Source organism: Penicillium canariense (genome assembly GCF_028826845.1).
Source record: "Penicillium canariense strain IBT 26290 chromosome Unknown utg000004l_segment0_segment0, whole genome shotgun sequence".
Taxonomy (NCBI): Eukaryota; Fungi; Ascomycota; class Eurotiomycetes; order Eurotiales; family Aspergillaceae; genus Penicillium; species Penicillium canariense.
Window position 1 is genome coordinate 2,611,635 of NW_026622731.1, and position 20,446 is coordinate 2,632,080.

The 20,446-nt window shown below is 50.9% G+C and overlaps 9 protein-coding genes across 9 annotated transcripts; 3 read left to right on the forward strand and 6 right to left on the reverse strand.

Annotated features, from left to right (window-relative positions):
* Positions 1-2,632: 2,632 nt before the first annotated feature.
* On the forward strand, positions 2,633-4,064 carry N7482_007261 (uncharacterized protein; the record flags this gene model as incomplete). Its single annotated transcript, XM_056689386.1, has 3 exons — positions 2,633-2,888; positions 2,955-3,448; positions 3,507-4,064. 3 exons carry the CDS (start codon positions 2,633-2,635, stop codon positions 4,062-4,064), a joined length of 1,308 nt encoding a protein of 435 aa, XP_056541815.1.
* A 465-nt stretch (positions 4,065-4,529) lies between these two features.
* N7482_007262 (class II fructose-bisphosphate aldolase) lies at positions 4,530-5,390 on the forward strand (the record flags this gene model as incomplete). The annotated part of the gene is made up of 1 exon (XM_056689387.1): positions 4,530-5,390. The coding sequence occupies one exon, from the start codon at positions 4,530-4,532 to the stop codon at positions 5,388-5,390; it is 861 nt and encodes a 286-aa protein (XP_056541816.1).
* A 247-nt stretch (positions 5,391-5,637) lies between these two features.
* Positions 5,638-6,666, reverse strand: N7482_007263 (uncharacterized protein; the record flags this gene model as incomplete). Its single annotated transcript, XM_056689388.1, has 1 exon — positions 5,638-6,666. One exon carries the CDS (start codon positions 6,664-6,666, stop codon positions 5,638-5,640), a length of 1,029 nt encoding a protein of 342 aa, XP_056541817.1.
* Positions 6,667-8,710: 2,044 nt separating this feature from the next.
* On the forward strand, positions 8,711-10,128 carry N7482_007264 (uncharacterized protein; the record flags this gene model as incomplete). The annotated part of the gene is made up of 3 exons (XM_056689389.1): positions 8,711-9,420; positions 9,481-9,767; positions 9,824-10,128. The coding sequence occupies 3 exons, from the start codon at positions 8,711-8,713 to the stop codon at positions 10,126-10,128; spliced, it is 1,302 nt and encodes a 433-aa protein (XP_056541818.1).
* A 68-nt stretch (positions 10,129-10,196) lies between these two features.
* On the reverse strand, positions 10,197-11,237 carry N7482_007265 (sterol desaturase family protein; the record flags this gene model as incomplete). Its single annotated transcript, XM_056689390.1, has 3 exons — positions 10,197-10,396; positions 10,447-10,952; positions 11,017-11,237. The coding sequence occupies 3 exons, from the start codon at positions 11,235-11,237 to the stop codon at positions 10,197-10,199; spliced, it is 927 nt and encodes a 308-aa protein (XP_056541819.1).
* A 653-nt stretch (positions 11,238-11,890) lies between these two features.
* N7482_007266 (cytochrome P450) lies at positions 11,891-13,743 on the reverse strand (the record flags this gene model as incomplete). Its single annotated transcript, XM_056689391.1, has 5 exons — positions 11,891-12,065; positions 12,133-12,299; positions 12,399-12,509; positions 12,577-13,445; positions 13,533-13,743. The coding sequence occupies 5 exons, from the start codon at positions 13,741-13,743 to the stop codon at positions 11,891-11,893; spliced, it is 1,533 nt and encodes a 510-aa protein (XP_056541820.1).
* Positions 13,744-14,932: 1,189 nt separating this feature from the next.
* On the reverse strand, positions 14,933-15,915 carry sdh2 (succinate dehydrogenase iron-sulfur protein subunit SDH2; the record flags this gene model as incomplete). The annotated part of the gene is made up of 3 exons (XM_056689392.1): positions 14,933-15,253; positions 15,325-15,476; positions 15,555-15,915. The coding sequence occupies 3 exons, from the start codon at positions 15,913-15,915 to the stop codon at positions 14,933-14,935; spliced, it is 834 nt and encodes a 277-aa protein (XP_056541821.1).
* A 680-nt stretch (positions 15,916-16,595) lies between these two features.
* Positions 16,596-17,634, reverse strand: N7482_007268 (uncharacterized protein; the record flags this gene model as incomplete). The annotated part of the gene is made up of 3 exons (XM_056689393.1): positions 16,596-17,118; positions 17,174-17,265; positions 17,326-17,634. 3 exons carry the CDS (start codon positions 17,632-17,634, stop codon positions 16,596-16,598), a joined length of 924 nt encoding a protein of 307 aa, XP_056541822.1.
* A 786-nt stretch (positions 17,635-18,420) lies between these two features.
* N7482_007269 (uncharacterized protein) lies at positions 18,421-19,857 on the reverse strand (the record flags this gene model as incomplete). Its single annotated transcript, XM_056689394.1, has 2 exons — positions 18,421-19,491; positions 19,639-19,857. 2 exons carry the CDS (start codon positions 19,855-19,857, stop codon positions 18,421-18,423), a joined length of 1,290 nt encoding a protein of 429 aa, XP_056541823.1.
* Between the last annotated feature and the right edge of the window lie 589 nt (positions 19,858-20,446).

Genomic DNA, 20,446 nt, shown 5'->3' on the forward strand with positions numbered 1-20,446 from the left:
CTCCGGGCTCGTTTGCCGTTCAATAGAAATCGAACGTGACTTTCACACCACGCCCGCAGCATATGTAAATTTCTACGTAACTGAAGTTGTCTCGCCTTGTTGATTGCCAGTCACCCACAGGGATATCTCATGTAGATGGTGGTGCATCCATTAACCAATCAGAAATGGTCGCCTAAAAGTGCCACCGAGCGGCCTTAGCGCCGGGTTCTGTGACCAAGCGGCCCAAGAGCCTCAACTTCCCCTTAAAAAACTGTCAACTGTCGGGATATAAAAAAAAAGCCATTGTCAATTGCCTTGTCCAACGCTAAAGATGATCGAAATACTAGGACCATCCCGTTCCAATGGGAATGACCCCATGATGGTGGCTTCTTTGGGTGATGACATATGGTACCTTATTCTGGAAACTGTTCGTGTTTGAAAGTTTGGATCGATTGGGCATAACCTAGATAACTGACGAAGGATTTGCAGATAGATAGCCGCCAAGACCTCTGTAACTTATGTTTAGTATCGAAAGCTGTCTACTCTTTGGCCACGCTCCGACTGCACAGATCCGTCATTTTGGCGCCTTTTACGAATCTTGAACGTGACTGGTTCAAGATACGGAACGCAGGGGATAGCTTGTTATGCAGGCTTTTTGATGCAAACAATTTAAAGTTAAGGAACGCCGTGCGTGAAGTGGAGATAGGGCGTTCCAGCATCATTGCATTCGAACCAATCTCATCAAATTTACATTCGATGAATGCTCTGTCTAGACTGCCCCTGATGCTACCAAACTTGAAGCACATTCGGTACGAAGATCTTTTGATGCATGCGAGTTGGTTTATTGAGTGTGCGCCAATTAATAATCTGCAGGATGATGTGCTCCATGTCGATCCCAGACGAGTTTGTTCACCAGCTCTGCAGACACGATAATCGGCCCCAGCTTCATCTTCTTGCTGAAAATGGCTCGCGAGAAGTATCGATACCTATGCCATGTGTCACTACTATCCATGCTCTGATAGATCCGTTCACAGAGCGCGGGGGCCCTAATCGATCTATTCTAGCCCTACAGCAGTTGTTTTTCGCTTGTCCAAGCTTGCGATCTTTTTCGCTCTCTCTGTACGGCAACTATGGTGGCTGTGTGATTGAAATACCTCGGTTCCCTCAGATTCGCAACTTCTTGTTGACTGGCAATGAAAAATTTCCGCCATTGGAAGAGTTGAGACTTGACGGATATCACATCCAGGCTGATGAGTGGGCACACTGGAGACACCGTGTCCAATGGTCTAGCTTAGTATCACTCAGCCTGGGACCTCAGAAAAATATCGACTTTCTGGGGCTGATCAGGGGTCACGTAACATCACTGAAAAGTCTCACTGTTGAAGTACATGCCCATGATAGCGAAGTCGAGTGCTCGCTGTTGGAAGACTTTCTGATGTCCTTCAGCTCATTGGAGAGTCTGACTGTCAAAGGATATTTCTTATCCAGTGGTGCATTTAGCAACCATCCTAATCTCAGACATTTCTGTCTACACACGATCGAGAGCATTTATCCTGATGTGCCACGGTCCACTCTTGGGGGAACAGGGCTATATGATCTTGATATCAACTGCCCCCAGCTGGAGAGCTTAGAGCTTGACGTCCAGCGAGACGGTGAATGGGTAATAACAAAACCTCCTGTGAGAAAATATTAGATACTAACTATTTCACAATCTGTTTAGCCTGAAGATATCCTCAAAATATTGGCGACACGGTTTGAGAACCTCCGCCATCTGACTCTGCATTTTGAAGTCGGAGTTCGACACGACTATGAATGTCCTGGTTTAGACGATCAAGTACCTTCATACGAGCCCACTAAGCCTGTGTTAAACGAACCATCTGCAAAGGAACTTGGTCAGGCCTTCTTCTCATGGCGTTCGCAATATAAACTGAGAACGTTGAGTTTGAAGACAGGGGAGCCTTTACGACGATTTCCGCAATGGCCACCTTTCTATTACGAGTGGGAGAAAAGCTACGCGCGGCTTTACCAGATGCTTGCCCCGGTGAATCCAGGAGATGAGCTTCAATTAGTGGATTTGTCAGACAAAGGATCCTATTCGTCTCAGAATATCTAAGGCACGGAAAAATGAATGAGGGCAAATCTGGTGCCTTTGACTTGCTCTATTTGGAACCTGGCTCGAGTTAGTATTTCTCTATTCTCGCCCGTGCCTGTAAGATACCGTCCCTTCTCCTATCCCATGTAGAAGAACAAAATGTCCTTCTGTCTCTAAATGCCTCCTCGTGAAATTCATCACCTTTGAAGTTGAAATTATTGACTTAATCTACCCAGGCCCGTTGGTGGCTTCACCTTCTAGCGAATACCAAAATTCTGATAGAAGTTTGCGCTATGAATTTATCCGCCGGCATTCCCTCCGACTAATTTCCCCGAATTGTCGCGCCTGCCATGGCACGCTTCGGTTCGGGGGGAAAAAGAGCGGGAGCTCGGGCAGTCGGACTTCGCCCGAACACCCCACTCGGGGAGCTTCCCCAGATGAGCACTTCCAACCCCCACGCTCAGCACTAATTTCTGTCGCTCCAAGTTATCAAAATAGTTTTCGCTCTTCTCGAACTTCTACACTCATTCTGAGACAGGTCAATTATTCGTATCTCCCATCATGTCTAAGCCTGCTGTTGGTTTTGTTGGCCTTGGAGCCATGGGCTTTGGCATGGCAACCCACCTTGTGAAAGAGGGATACCCCGTTCACGGCTTTGATGTGTTCCCTGCCTCGGTGGACCGCTTCAAGACCGCAGGAGGCATTCCTGCCTCGTCGCTGCAAGAATCTGCCGATGGGAAGCAGTACTATGTCTGCATGGTGGCTTCAGCACCTCAGGTGCAGAGTGTATTGTTTGGTGAGGGTGGCATTGTTTCAGGTACGTATATGAAGATTGATGTCTCTGATGTGGGCCGCTTGTTAATGTTGCCTTTTTGTCAAATAGCACTCCCTCAGAATGCGACTCTCCTTCTTTGCTCCACCGTCCCTGCGTCTTACGCCCAGTCCGTTGCGGCTGAGCTGCAATCGCTCGGTCGGGGAGATATCCGGTTCATTGATGCTCCTGTCTCTGGCGGTGCTAAACGCGCTGCCGATGGCACTTTGTCGATCATGGCTGGTGCGCCGGATGCTGCGCTGGAGAAGGGCCGATTCCTGCTTGAAGCCATGTCCGATGCGAACAAGCTGTATCTGGTTCCTGGAGGCATTGGCGCCGGAAGTAATATGAAGATGGTTCACCAGGTTCTGGCTGGTATTCATATTCTCGGTGCGAGTGAGGCAATGGGCTTTGCTGCTCAGCTGGGGCTAGATGCGACAAAGACTGCAGAGGCTATCATATCGTCTGACTCGTGGACCTGGATGCATGAGAACAGACTGCAGCGCATGCTGGAGGAAGATTGGCATCCTGGGGCCAGCGCCTTGACAATTATCCTCAAGGATGTGGTAAGTTACGTATTGAAGTCTTGTTTCCGATCTCAAATTGCTAAAGGCGAGACAATAGGGCATCATTACTACTTCCGCCCGCCAGAATCAGTTCCCCACGCCCCTTTGCTCAACCGCAGAGCAGGTTTATCTCTCGGCTTTGCTCCAGGGCTATGGCCCTGTCGACGACTCCTCTATGGTTCGCCAGTATTACTCAGGGCCAATCACGGAGGTCGTGTGTACCAAGACCAAGTCTGCCGAGGAGACTGCCGAGGCTCTGCAGCTCGTTCTGGATATGATGCAATTGACCAACCTCGTGGCTGCAGCGGAAGCTATTTCGTTTGCCCGCCATCTCAATGTTGATCTCAAGCAGTTTTTTTCTCTCGTCAGCGATGCCGCAGGTGCTAGCCGGCAGTTTATGACCAAAGGCCTCGAGATGATTGAGGGCCGCATTGGGCAGAATTCCGGGACCGTCAGTGATGTTGTTAACCGTCTGGAGAAGGCCGTGCAAAAAGCGCGAGATCTTCACTGCCCACTGAATCTGGGCAATGCGGCCCTGAATGTTCTGCTAATGGCTAAGCAGGCAGGATTCGGTGCCGAAGGAAGCACCAGCGTAATCAAGGTTTTTGGCAATTAACGTAAATTTCCCGTATATTAAATTGTGTCATATAGTCTGTCCCAAAATACCAAGTCTGCTTCCATCCAATCTTGAAACTTCTGAGATGCTTCGAGTGAGCCGATCGACTGATTGCAAAGCTCCCCCTAACCATTTCGCACGAGGGTCCACAATCTGTAAGCTGTCTCACTAGCGCTGGCCTGCTATGTTAGGCCGAATTTTGTGTGGACAGCGGGGGGGCTATGGCAGGCCGCGGTCAATTTGACGTAACGCGCCTCTCTCGGACCATCTCCGACGGGTCGGGCAACATGCGATTGATCGCAATACTCGGACAAAACAATAGATCCAGATCCACCTATATAACTAGAGGGTGTTAGCTTTTCACTGAAACCCCGCGGTAGATTGCCCCCCATTAACTCTCCTCATTCACCTCTCCTCCTCTCCTCACTCACCTCTCCTCCTCTCCTCCTCACACCTCGAGCCACAATGCCTCTCACAGACAACCGCGCCCTGCGCATTCTCGACCATGCCGCCGACAACCACTACGGCGTGCCCGCAATGTGTTGCTACAACGTGGAGGGCATTCTGGCAACAGTGCGGGCCGCGGAGGCCAAGCGCGCGCCGGCCATGATCCTCCTATTCCCCTGGGCCGTGCACTATGCCGACGGTATCCTGGTGCACGCCGCTGCAGAGGCCGCCCGCAACGCGTCGGTCCCCGTCACGGTGCACATGGACCACGCCCAAACTCCTGAGATCATCCGCCGCGCGGCAGACTTGGGTGGCTTCGACAGTATCATGGTAGACATGTCGCACTACGAGAAGGCAGAGAACCTGGCGTTGACCCGCGAATTGGTGGAGTACTGCCACGCGCGGGGTATTGCGACGGAGGCGGAGCCTGGGCGCATCGAAGGGGGCGAGGATGGCGTGGCTGACACGGCGGATCTGGAAGGTCTTCTAACGACGCCTGAAGAAAGTCATGAGTTTGTGGACACTGGTATCGACTGGTTGGCGCCGGCCTTTGGCAACGTGCACGGCGAGTACGGCCCTCGCGGCATCCGGCTTGAGTATGACCGACTGCAGTCCATCAACGCTGCTGTGGGCAGGAAGGTGCGCCTTGTGCTGCACGGTGCCGATCCATTTACCAAGGAGATTTTCCAACAGTGCATTGATTGCGGGGTCTCCAAAATCAACATCAACAAGGTCTTGAACAATGAGTATATTAAGGTGCAGCAAGAGAAGGCTGGCAAGGTTCCCCTGACTACCCTGCTTGAGGAGGCTACGAATGAAATGCAGAAAGCGGTTGAGAGGTGCATTGATATGTTGGGCGCGACTGGACGATACCCATAGGAGATAGGATTACGAGAGGTGATGGCGAGGCAGAGGTTTTGCAATGAAAGTGTAGTCAGACTATTCATACAAGCGTTCCAAGACCAGACCGGTTTCCACCATAACTCCAACGCCTTTTCAAATTAAAATTTCTTGGATATCAACGAAGCCTGGAGAGAAACAAAAGCAAGCCGTCCAATATCCATTGATGGATATGTGAAAATACAAGAAGCGCAGATCTGGATGAGTCACGACAGGTCGTGATCAATTACAGCATGCCAGTGAGGCTGGCGAAGAGAGGTCCCAGAACGGGAATCTGGCTCATCGCGCTAGCGACATCGGGATCCTCGGCTTTTGAGCTGGGAGTTGGGGTGGCCGATTCAGAGGGTGTGGCCTCCGCCGTGCTAGAGCTCGCAGACTCGGAAGCAAGGTGCTGCGCGTGAATGTTGACAGCGTGCACTTTGGACTTGGGCACGGCGGCCGTGGAGCTGGAGATTGACTGAGTGGTCGGAGTCGAAGCCTTAAGGATGGGGCGGGTCGAAAAGCTGGAGGGCTTGGCCATTGTGGTCTGCATGACGGAATGCACGGGCATTGGCTTGATACTGACCGGAGCCATCTCCACCGGGGTAGAGGCGGAGGAAGGAGCAGCCTTGGAAACAACAGAAGTCATGGAGGAAGAAGCCAGGGGAACCACATGGGCCGAGGAGGGAGTCGCCACGGAGACCATAATGGACATTGAAGAAGAAGACTCATGCACGGCAGGAACCGTTGCGATTGGCTTGACATGCGCAACAGCCGACGACGCAGACGAGGAAATGGCAGCTTCGGGGATCTCAAGAGAAGGGTTATCCAGATCAGGAACTCCAGACTGGCCCATGGGCAGATCAAGGTCCCCGTCGTCATCGGCATCCGGCATGGGAGCCACAGGCTTGGGTGCGGCCGGCTTAGGCGCGATGGGCTGGGCCTGCACGGGCTGCTCTGCCTGCTGAGGAGCTTGTTGAGCCGGTTCTGCGACAGGCTGAGCAGTGAGCTTCTTCGGGTGGAATGGCTTGGCAACCACCTGGTGAGTGGGCGCCGGGCTGTATGCCCCCGCCTCGGCTGCCTGCACAGCCTGCATAGCATCCATATAGGCAGGAACCGGGTCAGATAGACCATCGTCACCCTCCACGCTGGAGCTTCCGGACGGCATAAAAGGGAAGCTACCCTCGAACGGGTCGCTATCGGCCTTGGGGAAGCTCGGGGCGGCGGCGGCGGCGCCCATGGCGAAGATCGCCAGAGAAACGTAAGAAGGATGCATCTTGTTGGGCTTGAAGGACCGGGCGAGCCTCTGACCGGGGAATATTAAAGAGTGTAGTGGGTCGGAAAGAGACAGTTTGCAGCCAGAAACGGGGGACAGGGGTGTGTAGGCTTTTATGTTGAGACTGTTAGGATTCTTGATGTTCGCTATGTTGTGATCCGGTATCAACCGCGTCGTTCATGCCGGAAACGCGTGCACTGATAAAGATCGCCATCTGGTTGGAAGGATAGCGAGGGGAGCATAGCGTAAAGGGCGGGCAAGCTCAACCGGTATGGGGAACACGGGCCGTGATTGGATTCCAGGAGCATATCCACGAATCACTATGGATGCCTGTGGAATGATCTCCAAAGAGGTTGCCTGTCAGGGCTCTTTGGGAGTTGGAGCAAGCTTTGGACATGGACCTATCTCTTTCTTAGTTGACGCCCGCATTTCTGGGAGGCGGTTTCTTAGGTACGAGAAGGCGCGAGGATGATATAGATCCAATCCCACAGTGATGGGAGAGGCTGGTCAGTGGAGAAGCGGCACCGTTCATGCAACTGGACGCCACCTACCGGGCCTTGCCCTCGTGGGGGCGGTTGCGTAGAATTTCTGTATCTGGATGCCCTGAAACCAGCGAATGGCATGATATGATGTGCTTCGGAGGACGCTTGACGAAGAACCTTGACCCTTGAAGCCTTTCCAAGCTGTATCATTGAATTGTTGATTCCGAGCAAGGCCTTCCACATCGGTTCTCGGTAGGGATACGCAGGCACGTCAGAGCTCATTCCCCTGGCAACCTGGGCAATCCCTTGCAGCACAAGCACTTTTGCCTATCACCGCCATCAATCCACCTCCTGCACCCGTTATTTCCTTCCTATGTTTGGATCTGCGCGCTGAAGCCCATTCGCATTCTTGTTCGATCCGAGCCAGATGTAACGGCCCAGCAGCCTTGATAGGGCCTGTCAAATTGATGGATCACCTTCAGTATCGAAGAGTCTGTGCCAGCATCCCTTGGCTTCTTCCAAGCTCAGGTTGAGTGTTGCAACTCTTAGCTATAATGCGGCTAGTTTTAAGACGTGAAGGGAGTGAAGTGTCGAACATGGAAGACGTGGCCTTCTGTTTTTTCACTAGGGCTTTTCCATGACGAGGCCATCAACTGAATTCTTGTTGATTCAGAAATGATGCTTACTTTCCTTTCTAGGTAGGAAGTGACAGGAAGGCTTGTGAATATTTCTATTATAAGAAATAAAGTTAAAAACTTGATAAGTTGAGGCTTCCCAACTACGCGGTTCATCAGTGGGTCGGCAAGGCCGGGCTCGGAAGTGCCGAGCCCGACCGATGGATTACGTGACCGAAATCTCACTAGGGGAATTCCACCGTCAATTGTTATGCCGGTCTATACATCATGTTCCAGTGTTCACAGTGCGATAAAACATACCAAAGAAAGACGCATCTGCTGCGTCATGAGGCAACACGTAAAATACCCGACACAACTCGAGTTCGGGCGATGTGCTGACTAGGTGATAGATACATCGCAGCTGACTTCCAGTTGCCCATTCTGCAAGAAATCATTCCAGAAGCCGTATGTAAATCCTCGGCCCAAGTCATAACTATCACTAAACTGCCAAGGGAGGTCACACGAAGACATAGTAAAATATGCGCGAAAAAGAATAATCGGCCTTTACCTCCTGCCGCTAGACCGGGCAGGAAGCGATTATCCTGCGAGGCATGCTTTGCCGCAAAAGCAGCTTGCGATCGGAACTCACCATGTTCTCGTTGCCAATCTCTGAAGCGACAGTGCACATTTGAAACTCCAAAGTCGCCTGTCTCTACAACTTCTCCTCTCTCGGCATTTGTCTCACCATCGACCTCGGCTTCACCGTTGGTAAACACTTCACAAAGGTTGCCGAAGGGTGACGCTCCCTTCTCGTTTCTTCAACATTTCGCCAGCCCGTCTGTCCACAAAGATAGGCTTGCGATCGGAGAGACTGCGAAATGTTCTATCCGAAGAAATCTCGAGAACCTTTATTCTCATCTTGAAGATGCGCTGGTACCTACCCATCCGATGGTGGCCGTGGGGGATCTTCAGATGCCGGAATTTTCCTCGCAGCTTGCCTCATCCACGGACTACCTTCTCTCGGAATACCCGTCTGAAGTACTATTTCCATCGAAACTATCTAATCAGCTAGCCGATCTGAGGACTGAGTTGGTTGAAACATCAAAATCGATGGTGCTAGGAAGCGCAGATACACTACAACCACTTGACTGCATGGAACTAAATGCACTGTTCAGTGTCTCCAACATTCCCACTTTCATATCAGCTTTCTTCCAATCTCTGCATTGGCACTTGCCTATTGTCCATTTCCCAACGTTTGATCCTGGCAATGTTTCCAACCCCTTGCTCCTCGCCATCTCCTTGGCTGGTGCAGCATACAGCCTTCCCTTGGACGGTGGAAATTTTTCACCATGGATCTTTGACGTGGCAGAGGAGTTCATCTTCCGAAAGATCGCGAATCTATCGGCTACTCTGTCGCCAAAGGATCTCACACACCTGATGCCCACCGTGCAGTTAATACAAAGCGCTCTGATAATGGAGATGCTTCAATTTGGGCGAGACGATGTGCAAACCAGACGTCGCATTCGTATTATTCGGCATCCTTGTTTGGTATCAACTATCAGGTCGTTCGGAATTTTCAAGTTGAAACGCAGAATGGCTCCCGAGGTCTGTGACGACTTGACGTGGAGAATACTGGTGGCGGAGGAAATGTGCATCAGGTACACCACTCCTTATTCTCTGGCCTCATATTCAGGATTGTCTTGCTGATAACTGCGGAGAATTGCTTGCTGGGTCTTCCTCGCGGATGGATTCCTTACTGTCTGCTTCAAGAACCATCCAGCACTTTCTGTCTTTGAGATGGACTGTCACTTTGCTTGGAGTGCGGAGCTATGGGAAGCCGAGGATGCAGCATCCTTTAGTAAAATTGCTACGGCTCATTCATCAGCGGCACCGATCCCTCCTTTGAAGGAAGTCGTTGAGCAATTACTCGAGTCTCCCAAAACTGCGGACCCGATCTCGTGGAGTTCATCGTTATCTCCCGAACATCTGTTGATTCTCATTTACGGTAACTCAAGGGCCCCGTCCTGAAAAACGAATGCCTTTCTGAGATACTTCTTCTAGCTATGAACTCCCTTGCATTCCAAGCTAGGACAGGCTTGTTCAAATATCTATCGCTCGAAACAATCAGTCGAGCTGCCGACAATTGGAAGCGAATTTGGGATACCATCATGGGCTCTTTGGAAAAGGAACAAATATTGCATCTGGGTTATCCAAAACATGCCGAAGAACTTTGGTGGCTATTGAACGCTACGTTGAAGGTTGCCAGCAAGCATGACAAGACCTTCCCTTATCTTGACAACACTGCAACCGATGAATTAGGAAACTTGAATGATTTCATTCAGTGGTGCGATCGAAGCGCAACATGAAGCTATGAAGTAACGATCAACAATATTGCAATATACAAATAATACTGTACAACATATTCTCCGCATCCTCAATCCTCCTTCCCTATGGTCTTCCCCGTATTCTTTAAATTCCGCATGAAGGTGTCTTCTTCAGGCTTACGATATGTTCCTCCAAGACGATCCCAAATGGTGATATATTGACCATAATTGTAGTTGAAGTAGAGATGGTGCATCGTGTGGCATGCCGCACCGTTGATAATCTCGGATGTAGAAAGATACTCTGCATCATCTAATCTATGTTAGATGATACCATAGACATCGAGAAAAAGGGCGACTTACGAATCAACACTGTCCAAAGCGTCACGAAAATAAACAGTCCCAAGTAAGCAACCTTCTGCAGCGGGAAGATAAAGGGGAAGATATGGTATGGCAGACTTTGCGACCACCCATCCAGAGGGTGGAATGCATAGCTCGCGAAAGGCGTCGGAACTACCCATTTATGATGCGGCTTGTGCAACCAGCAGTAAATCAGGGGATGGTGCAAGCCACGGTGAATCCAATAGATTCCGCTGTCCGTGAAGCAGACGAAAAGCGGGTATTGTAGCCAGCTGTAACCGGGAAACGGGGCCTCGCTGGCAAAATTGTATAACTTGGACCACCCACGCACTTCTGCGAGGAAAAGAGGCGCTGTGAGGATAGCCATGACAGGCATCGCATACAGACCTTGTTTGATCTCTTGCTGAATCTGGTTGGGTAGGTATCGGGGGTGTTGGAGGAGGCGCTTGTCGTATAACGTGTGGTACAAAATGAAGCTGCCAATAAGATACATGGCTAAACCGAAGAACCTGTTTAGCGAGTAAAGAATTCTAGTTAATCGATTTACTCTTCAATCTCAAGGTCAATACTTACCAAATCATCAGAAACAATGATAATGTTTGCCTTGCCATATTGTCTCGCTTCCAAAGGCTGGCCTCCGCCCACCTGGACGGTTCCAAGGGGAAGTAAACCTTCACATGGTAGTTTAAAATGCTTGAATTGATATTTCCAGGGCTTGCGGTAGAATCAGGTAAGATCAATGCATAGAGTCGATCAAACACGAATGTGTCGAGAACATCAAGGAAAATGTCCATGATTTGAAATGGGTGGATTATATTCAACGTCTTTGATTAGGCTTCCGAAGTCAGACTACCTTGTCTTATATACAAGCAAGACTTACAGGCGGGGAATCCCTACATGGAGTATACCTACATGGATATTCTCTTCGCAGATGACACCTCCTTGGGGAATACCTACCTTCTCCAAAATAAGAGAAAGCCCATACGGGCAACCCCTACCCGGTCGGTGTATACCTACACGGGGAACACCTACCTCAGACCACATCGGCTTCCTGCACAGGTGGCCCGGGGATGTCCAGAGAGTCGAACCGTTCTGTTCAAAAAATAAAATGGTCCCCTCTATCATCCTACGGGCAGTTTGGGGGAGTGGTCTAAGGCGATTGACTTGAAATCAATTATCTTCGGAGGCGGCGTCGTCCGCCAGCTGTCAAGTTATTCTTTTTTCTTTTTTCTTTTTTCTTTTTTCTTTTCAAGTTGAGTTATTATTCAACCACGTTAAACTGTTTTAGCTAGCCGCCCCCTGTTTCGAGAATTGCTAAATCGATACCCCCCAGAGTGCTGAATTGACTTCCCTGCGCCTGAATTTACGTAGAGTGATCTACCTACACCTACATGGGATATCTCCTAAATTCATCTGAAAATATACCGAGTTATTTCACTATTATTGTTCAATCCTCCGCAATGCCGGCAACAATAGCCTTCACACTAAAAGACCCCGACTTTGGCAAGCCAACACCCTGCTCTCGGTAGACAGCCAGGTCATCAACTGTAGTCTCAAACGGCATGAAATCGAAGCGTCGGACAATGTGTGCCAATGTCATGTAGATCTCTGCATAGGCCAGGCTTTACAAAAAGTTACTGAAATGTTCGCTTCAACGGGTTATGATCCAAGAGGAATGGGGAGGCTTACTTGATTCCCAGGCACTGTCTGCTGCCCTTGGTAAATGCGACGATGAACCGGTTGAGATTCTTGCCTTTCTCTGCGGCATAAACCCATCGCTCTGGGTCAAATTTCTCCGGTTCAGGGAAAAGTGTAGAGTCCATATGCACGAAATAGTTTGACTGGCTGATGGGGGTCTAATGGTGGTCAGCACATTTATCTTCATTCCCACTTGAAGGGCTCCACAGGATGAACTGGCAGGAACCCCGCTTAGAAAGCCGATAATATCAACTTACTCCAGGTGGAATAATCCATTGCTTGTAGAGCAGAGGCTTGGTAGGTGAGATCCGAGCTAGGCGAGATGTCATACCGTGACTCAGACGGAGGCCTTCGTTGACAGCGCCAGTCTGGAGAAAGCAGGTTAGCCTTTCTATCCCTTTCAGGGAGGAATCCTAATATTATTGCAGCGCTTACCAGGTACGGCAATTTCTCAAGATCAACCCATGAGGCCTTAGACTCTGGGGTTTTCAACACAGTCTTCAACTCCGAGCGCAATTTCCGCCCCATCTCCTCGTTGTTCATGAGGTGAAACATAGACACCGCAATAGCCCTCGCAGTCGTCTCCGTGCCCGCACCTAGAAGCAATGCAGACTCATCTTCCAATCGATCCAGCGTCCTCTCCTGCGGCGGCACATCTGGGCTCGCCAGGGCATCGAAGATGGTATCTTTTGCGCAGGAGCTGGCATCCTTGGCTCCTTTCTTCAGGAGGGTATCCTGTGCCTGCTGGCGCAATTTAGCTTTGACATCGAACAGATCTGCCATCTGCGGCTGCATCCAGCGCACGATTGACGGCGGTGCGTTGCGAAAGATCGTGACTAGGAAAGGGAAGAAGCGGTTGGTATGGAACATAGCCATAAGTCCTGCGACCGCCTCGACGAGGTCGTTGCTTTGAGCACCGTTAGTATCGTCCAGATAGCCATAGCTCCAGCCGTAGCAGTAGTGCGTGATCACATCTGCCGTGAGGGCTGCAAAGTCTAATTGCAGGTGGAGGACTGTTGATTGATGGTAGGCATTTTCAAACCTGCGGATCAGCTGGTCCACTTTCCGGTGAATGTATGGTGTCAGGCTCACCACAGACCTCTTTGAGAAGTAGTTGCTCAAGAAGCTGCGGCGCAGACGGTGGTGGTCGTGGTTTATGGTACCAACGAGCGAGTACGGGGCCGCGAAGGCCACGGCGTACTTGGGATCCTTGGCCATCTTTTGAGAGCTGCCGGCGTGGATCACTTCGTAATAGTACGGATCTTTGATGTGCAACTCTCTAGGGTTGATGCGGACGATGGGTCCTATATGCGTGCGTGCGTTAGTGTCTGTTCGATCTAGTTGATAGCGATCGCTCGAATTTGCTACATCGGATGAAACACTGCACGTACCGTATTTTTCATGCATGCGCTCTATCTCCCAGATGTACATGCCGCCCTTGATCACGTCGTAGTAGAACTCATAAAGAAATGTGGCGCCAGCGAGCTTTGGGCCCGGAAAGCCACATAGCGGGTGGATGCATAGCCGATAAATGGCTATGTTCAAGGCCAAACAGATAGAGAGGGCCGCGACGAGGATGGGGAAGAGGGAAAAATAGTCCATAATAGTAGACTGTTGTGTGAGAGACTCTCGGATAAGACTTGGGACCAATATCACAGATGGAGGAGCCAAAAAAAAAACGAGCAGAAAGGGGGATGAGCAGAAAGTCATCGTTCAAAATACAAAACTACGGGGGGTTCGACCGGATCTGACTCAAACAAAGAATATGAAGTCTCTGGCTGTGACTGGTTGCAAGGATACCTATTATCTATTATCACACCAAAGAACTGCGAACCCCTTTCTATACTCTTGCATCAAAGAACTGCCGACCCCTCTCTAACCTATATTAGAAGGGCATTATTAATTTATAGCCCCCGGTGACCCAGAAGCAACAAGATGTCAGCAGATAGCTTGCTAAGCTCCCAAAGCAGATAAACTATATAGCCGCTTCAATTTAATAAGGATGGCAACTGATCCTTGGTTCATCGCACAATATAGAAGGGGTGTGATGGACTAAAAAGAAGGTACAGCAAAGGATGCATTGGGAGCAAACATCCACTAGACCTTGACGCCAGCCACCGAGGCGCTATTGGCTATAGCAAACCATGATAGTGACCAATTGTTACGGTAGCAAGTAGACGGGATGCCAAAACTAGTCACTCATGCATGATGACAAGGATCAGATTGGCACACGGACACAACCGACATTGCAGGTCAAACGTGCCGACTGGCTAACTGGCGAGGCCCTGGATGCAAAGGCGCGCTGAGGTAAGCAGAGTCGAGTGCGGCTGCCTGGGCAAAACAAATAGCCGATTCCCGGAAATCCCGCCGAAGTGCAATGCCTTTACCCACAAGTATTGTTGGCAGGCAGGAAAAGACGGGGGCAACAAGATCAAAATAAAACGTAACCAAGGTGAACCAGATCTAATCAGATCGAAGTATGCCCGTAGGCAGGGACAAAGATGGCGGCGATGCCCTAACCAAAGAAAACCGGGAGTCAAGTCTCATATTGCCGATTAAAGCCCCCCATCATCCACGTGTTGGGTACTATTATATCAATCAATTGGATCGCTAGTGCATTCCTGTAAAAATCATATTTCCACAATGTACACCTATTGAGACATCCGTGACAGATCAGAAAAAAAAGTTAAGATAAATAAAAAGAAATGAAAACAGAGTAAGGGCGGCTGGCAAAGACATTGGGGACAGAAAGGAAAAATAAGGATCTCCAACTCCGTTTTTATATCCGGATCTAGGCGGCCAGCATCTTCTTCGTCTCGGCGATGGCGCGGCCGGGGTTCAGACCCTTGGGGCAGGTCCGTGTGCAGTTGAGGATAGTGTGGCAGCGGTAGACGCTCATGCTGTTGTCGAGAGCGGCCTTGCGCTCGGCGGTCTTCTCATCACGCGAATCGACGAGCCAGCGGTAGGACTGGAGCAGGATGGCGGGGCCCAGGTACTCCTCGCTGTTCCACCAGTATGAGGGGCACGAGGTCGAGCAGCAGGCGCACAGAATGCACTCGTAGAGACCATCGAGCTTCTTGCGGTCCTCGGGACTTTGGCGATTCTCAAGACCCTACAACATCCAGTCATTAGTACGTGTGGAGGAATAAACGGTTGCGGGTCGGTCGGAGAGGGGCTACTCACATCGGCCGTGGGGGTATCACGCTGGAGATAGGGCTTGATCGACTTGTATTGCTTGTAGAAGAGGGTCAGATCGGGGATGAGATCTTTGACGACGTAGGTGTGCGGCAGAGGATAGATGCGAGACTCTTGGGCAGTGTCGGTCGGGATACGGCCTAAAGGTGAGATCAGTCATTCTGCGCGCATTCCAAGTCTTGTGTGGCTGTTGGGCCTGTGGGAAGCGAAGCACATACACAAGCAGGCCAGGGTGTTGACACCGTCAATGTTCATGGCGCAGGAACCGCAGATACCCTCACGGCAGGATCGGCGGAAGGTCAGAGTAGGGTCAATCTCGTTCTTAATCCGGATGAGGGCGTCCAGCATCATGGGACCGGTCTTGTTGAGGTCGAGCTGGTAGCTTTGCATGGTGGGCTTCTCGCTCGGGGTGTCCGGGTTCCAGCGGTAGACCTTGAAAGTCTTCATGCTGGGGTTCTCAGAGGCGGCAGGGTCGATGGACTTGGCCTCAACGGTCGCATAGGAGCGAGCGAAGCTGGCGGGCCGGAACAGCGGTCGCGACGCAGCGAACAGGCGCGAGGTGGTGCGGAGGGAGGCCATGGCGGGCGAAGCAAGACGAGAGATGAAAATGCACAAGTCCACCCGGGAGGGATTGTCGAAACAAAGGAGCAAAGCACGCCGGACGAACAGCGACGTGAGGGGGGGAGATGATCAAAATGGAGACAGAGCCGGGGTCGGGCCTAGGATCACCGCAAGCAAGAAGCAACGATGGCGACAAAATGAAGTCAAGGAGCCCGGCATACTAACCTCGGGTTTGAGCGTCGGTAATGCGCTGACTCAGCGAACATCGGCCAATCAACGGCGGGCTAATTGCAAGCGTCGGGCGGACACGGCGTCGCCAGGGTTTGCTGCGTGCGATGGCTGTGAGGATTGCCGCTACTCAATTACCGATGTCCAAGTGAGACATGTATACACGAGTTAAAGTGCCAGAAACAAGAACAAAAGATCAGATGGGTAGGGCCGACTGTATGGCCCTCTCTCTCAACTGATTTGTTCGTCGCCATGTACTGCAATGGTCGCGCCCATCAGGCCCGTATCAGGCTGCAAGGCACCGATTCCCGACACACGTTGCCGAGCGCCCTTTTGCCCTTTTCCCCGGCCGGGCCAATCCTGCCTCGGCGCTGCCATCAACGGCCTCCATGGCACTCACATGCAACTAATCACATCGCTTGCAATTACACTCCCTGTCTTGCCATGATTATTCCATGCGAACTACCGCACTAACCCCGGTTCACATAGTTCTGATGCCACTCATAGTCTCGATTCTCCGTCAACAAGCCCCGGATCGCCTCTCGGGGCGGGACCGGCTCTCTCCCCAGCAAGTCCGCCATGAGGGGATCCGTCGTGGCGGCCTCGCCCTGGCCAATGGCCTCATGCCATGAACATAGCTTCTGAAAAAATGCCTCCGATTTCCCTCCTTCGTCGTCGATAGCCTTCAACCGCACGAATTCCTCCGGGGAAACAAACTTGGTTTGGACGTTTCGGCCCGTGGTCTCATTGATAACGTCAATGATCTCGGAGAATGTAATTGTTTGCTGAGCAGTCAGCAGAACAACTTCCTTGTCGTGACCGCCGCAAATCATCAGACGGGCGGTGGCTTCGCCTAGCTCTGCGCGCAGGGTAAAGGCGATGGGCCCGTCGGCTGTGAGATACATGGTTGAAGTGCTGGGATACCAGTTCATGAATACTGGAAAGGCGTCGGTATAGAGGCCCTCGCGGATGGATGTATAATTGATGCCGGACCTAGCCAGCGGGTTATCTGTGCGTTCTGGTCCTGCCTGATGGTGGTCTCGCTCACCTTCGCATCATCTCCTCAGTCAGCAAATGAGCCTGTTGCACATCTGCCTCGGAGGAGCCGAACCCGCCAAAGGCGAGAGATGTATACCACACCTGTTACCCGGAGATTAGATGGGGTCTCTATCAACCACGGCAGGAGCTATCGGGACAGACATGTTTGACATGCATCTTCTTCGCAGCATCGACGAAACTCTGATGCTGTCTGCGCCTCTTCTCGACGTCGAAGGTGTTGGTGCTTACGAACAGGAGATTCTCGACATCTTGGAATGCGGTCTCCAGGCTTGGTGGATCATCGTAGTTGACGACCCGGAAGGCGATTCCCTGGTTCTCGAACCCCTTGCGGTTTGCCTCGCTTGACGAAGCAGCTGCATATTCTGAGATGGGGACATTGGCAACAAGGTAGGACAACACTTGGGAGCCCAGACCGCCGGTAGCACCGGTGATGAGATACTTGAGGGTCATGATGAGCGGAGGCGTGTTCAATCAATTCGAATCGTTCGTTAAACGTGCACTACCGCAAGTATCGACGTAATGCAAGTGATTACTTGGCTAGGTGGGTTGAGATAAATTGGATAAAGAGGTACCTGGGACGCGACCGAACAAATCCCTTTTATACAGTGGAGGGTAGCGCCCTCAATATCACGGAAGCATAGCATCAACAGCTCATGCTCTCAATTTACTGGACACCTTGCCTGAAGCTTCCAATGTCCGACATACTCTAGGCTGGTAAGCACAGTTATTTCTAAGCAGCTATTCTGCTGTAACCCAAAAGGGCATCGTGCAGTATGATTCGGTCGCTTGTAAGAGTCGCCGAGATCATCAGGCCGTACCATAAAACCCCGAAGGGCCGAATCCTGTGCAATGAAAACCTTAACTGGAGCAAGTTAAAGGTTAGAGAGAGTCGAGTACTAGCGGTGACCGGTGATTTGTGAGCTCACACTGGAAATGGACGGGGTGGTTTCTTATTAGGTAATTAATCACAGTGGGGACTGGGTCTTCCATGGAGGTTTGTTCGGGTATTTGGAATGAGTGAAAATGTCAGAAAGGGGCTCGGTTTCTCGCATACCTGTTGTTAATCAAAAGATTGCCGCCCTAAGCAATCCCACTGGACGTCAGAATGCAAGTAAAACACCACGTGCTGGCTTGATATATCTAAAGACAGCTGATCTATAATGTTCATTTCAACCTCGACATACCAAATAGGCATTGAAGTTCTCAAAAATACTAACAAGCGCAAAGTCTAGTCTATTATTTTGTAAGCAAAATTCTAAAATCGCTCACGAAGAGAGAGAAGCCCGAGCAGAGAGCTGTGAAGGAGCCCTCTCCTCCCCCTCTCGTAATATTAACCTCATTCGTCACTCGAATGCCCGGCGACTTGGTTGTGGAGCCACGGCTTTGCGTATTGCGCGTCACCGAAACCTCGGAGGGCATCATTTCATAATCATCGTGGTCACGCTTGGACCAATTCAGAAGCCGCTTGTCATCCCGGATGTTCGAGCCCAGACCACTCACGGGCTTGGAGTGGCTTCGAAGCCGCCCCGTGGACCGTGAGCGCGTGTGGCTGGAGGTGTACTCGGTCCAGTGGGAGAAGAGGTTACCGAAGACGGGCTTCAGGGCGGGGACGGAGAGGGCAATGAGTGTGCTTGCGATCTCGGCGTTCTCGACGCAGAGCATGGGGTTGTAGGCCCAGCTGCCGTCGGCGGCCCATTGGCCGATGACTACGAGCCAGACGCGGACAGCGGAGATGACGATGACACTGGTTGATTGTAAGCAAAGAGCTTGGTAGTGTGAGCAGATGGGAGGTACTGACAAGACACCAGGAAACATGATAATCGAGAGTTTAATCTTCTTTTCCATAGAAACGTGCAGTTCTTTGATAAGAATGCCGGGAATAATAAACATCATCACGTCGCATGCGAGAGAGACACCCGAGTTGACGGAGTAGACCGTGCCCCAATCCAGACACGTGTAGGTGATAGGCTCAGTCTGCCACTCGTAAGGCCAGAGGCCGGTTACGGGCTTGCAGTGAAAGATCAATAGGAAGAGCTGGGGCACGTAGGCGGCGGAAATAATGCCAGCGACGATCAGGATACCCAGACGTAGTTTGCTTGACCGCACGCTGATGCGGAAGTAGAATGCAAGACCGGACAGTCGGCAAAGGAAAAGGGCCGTTGTATAGAGAATGTGGGCAACGAAGTCGAGAACCTCGGTCTGGCGGACGGTAGGCATAGAGAGAACATATTGGATATATTCGATATGGCGGCCACTCCCTAGGTTGATCAGGACAATACAGAGGACGACGAAGACGATATAGATAATCTGTTGGTTGGTAATAGCGTTCGTGATGTTAGAGGACATTCTTTATGCTTATTGATGTAGATCTCTGCATGAAGTGTAGATCCTCCATGAACTCCACATTAAAAGTGGGCAATTCCGGGATCGTCTTGAACTAGACAGTGCACATACCAAGGTAAGAACCGCCAATGCATCGTCCAGACCAATCTTCTTTACCAAGAAAAGTCGGGCGTACAGTCGTACCAGCATAAGCACGCCGGTGAAGCAGACCAGAAACATGATGCCCACAATCGCAGCATGATCACGCGATTGTGCGAGATACGACAAGGAAATCTCATCGGGGATTCTCCCCGCTGCATTTGCAGCGAGAATATCGGCCGGGATCGTCATGGTGAATAGATCAATGAGATGGCATAGTCTAGATCAAGGGTTCAGCGAGACATGGCGAACAGCTTCAAAATTGAGAATAACGAACGTCAGGAAAGGGGAACTCTAGCTGTAATGAATGCGCGGCCATGAGCTTGAAACGGAGAGAATCGATCTCCCCTCCGTAGAGAAAAGTGGATGCGGAAGTGGGCCTATTTGTTCGATAAGTGAAATCCTTCTGAAGGTGAGCAGCCAACGAGATCGAGTACCAGCTGCGCGACAGTCTGCCGAGGCTCTGAAAAGGAGGAACGGGTGGAGCTCGAGTTAATAGGTGTTCCAGACCTTGAAGATTACCCAAGGGGGGCATTTCCAGCCTCCGTTTCGCCACTCAGGTTCAGGGTTTGGGGGTTCCCCGATGTCCTCCCCAGGGATTGGCGAGTGTTGATATCATCCTCGTTTATTATGGACCAAAAAATCTCCAAATCAAGCTCACAGGTATTCGGTGTATGCCTCTGCGATGACTGCTAGTAGCAGTTGTAAATTGCAGTGAGACATTTGCTCTCGTATATTAAGGTTTATTGATAACTACAGAACCTTCAGCACACACGCTAAA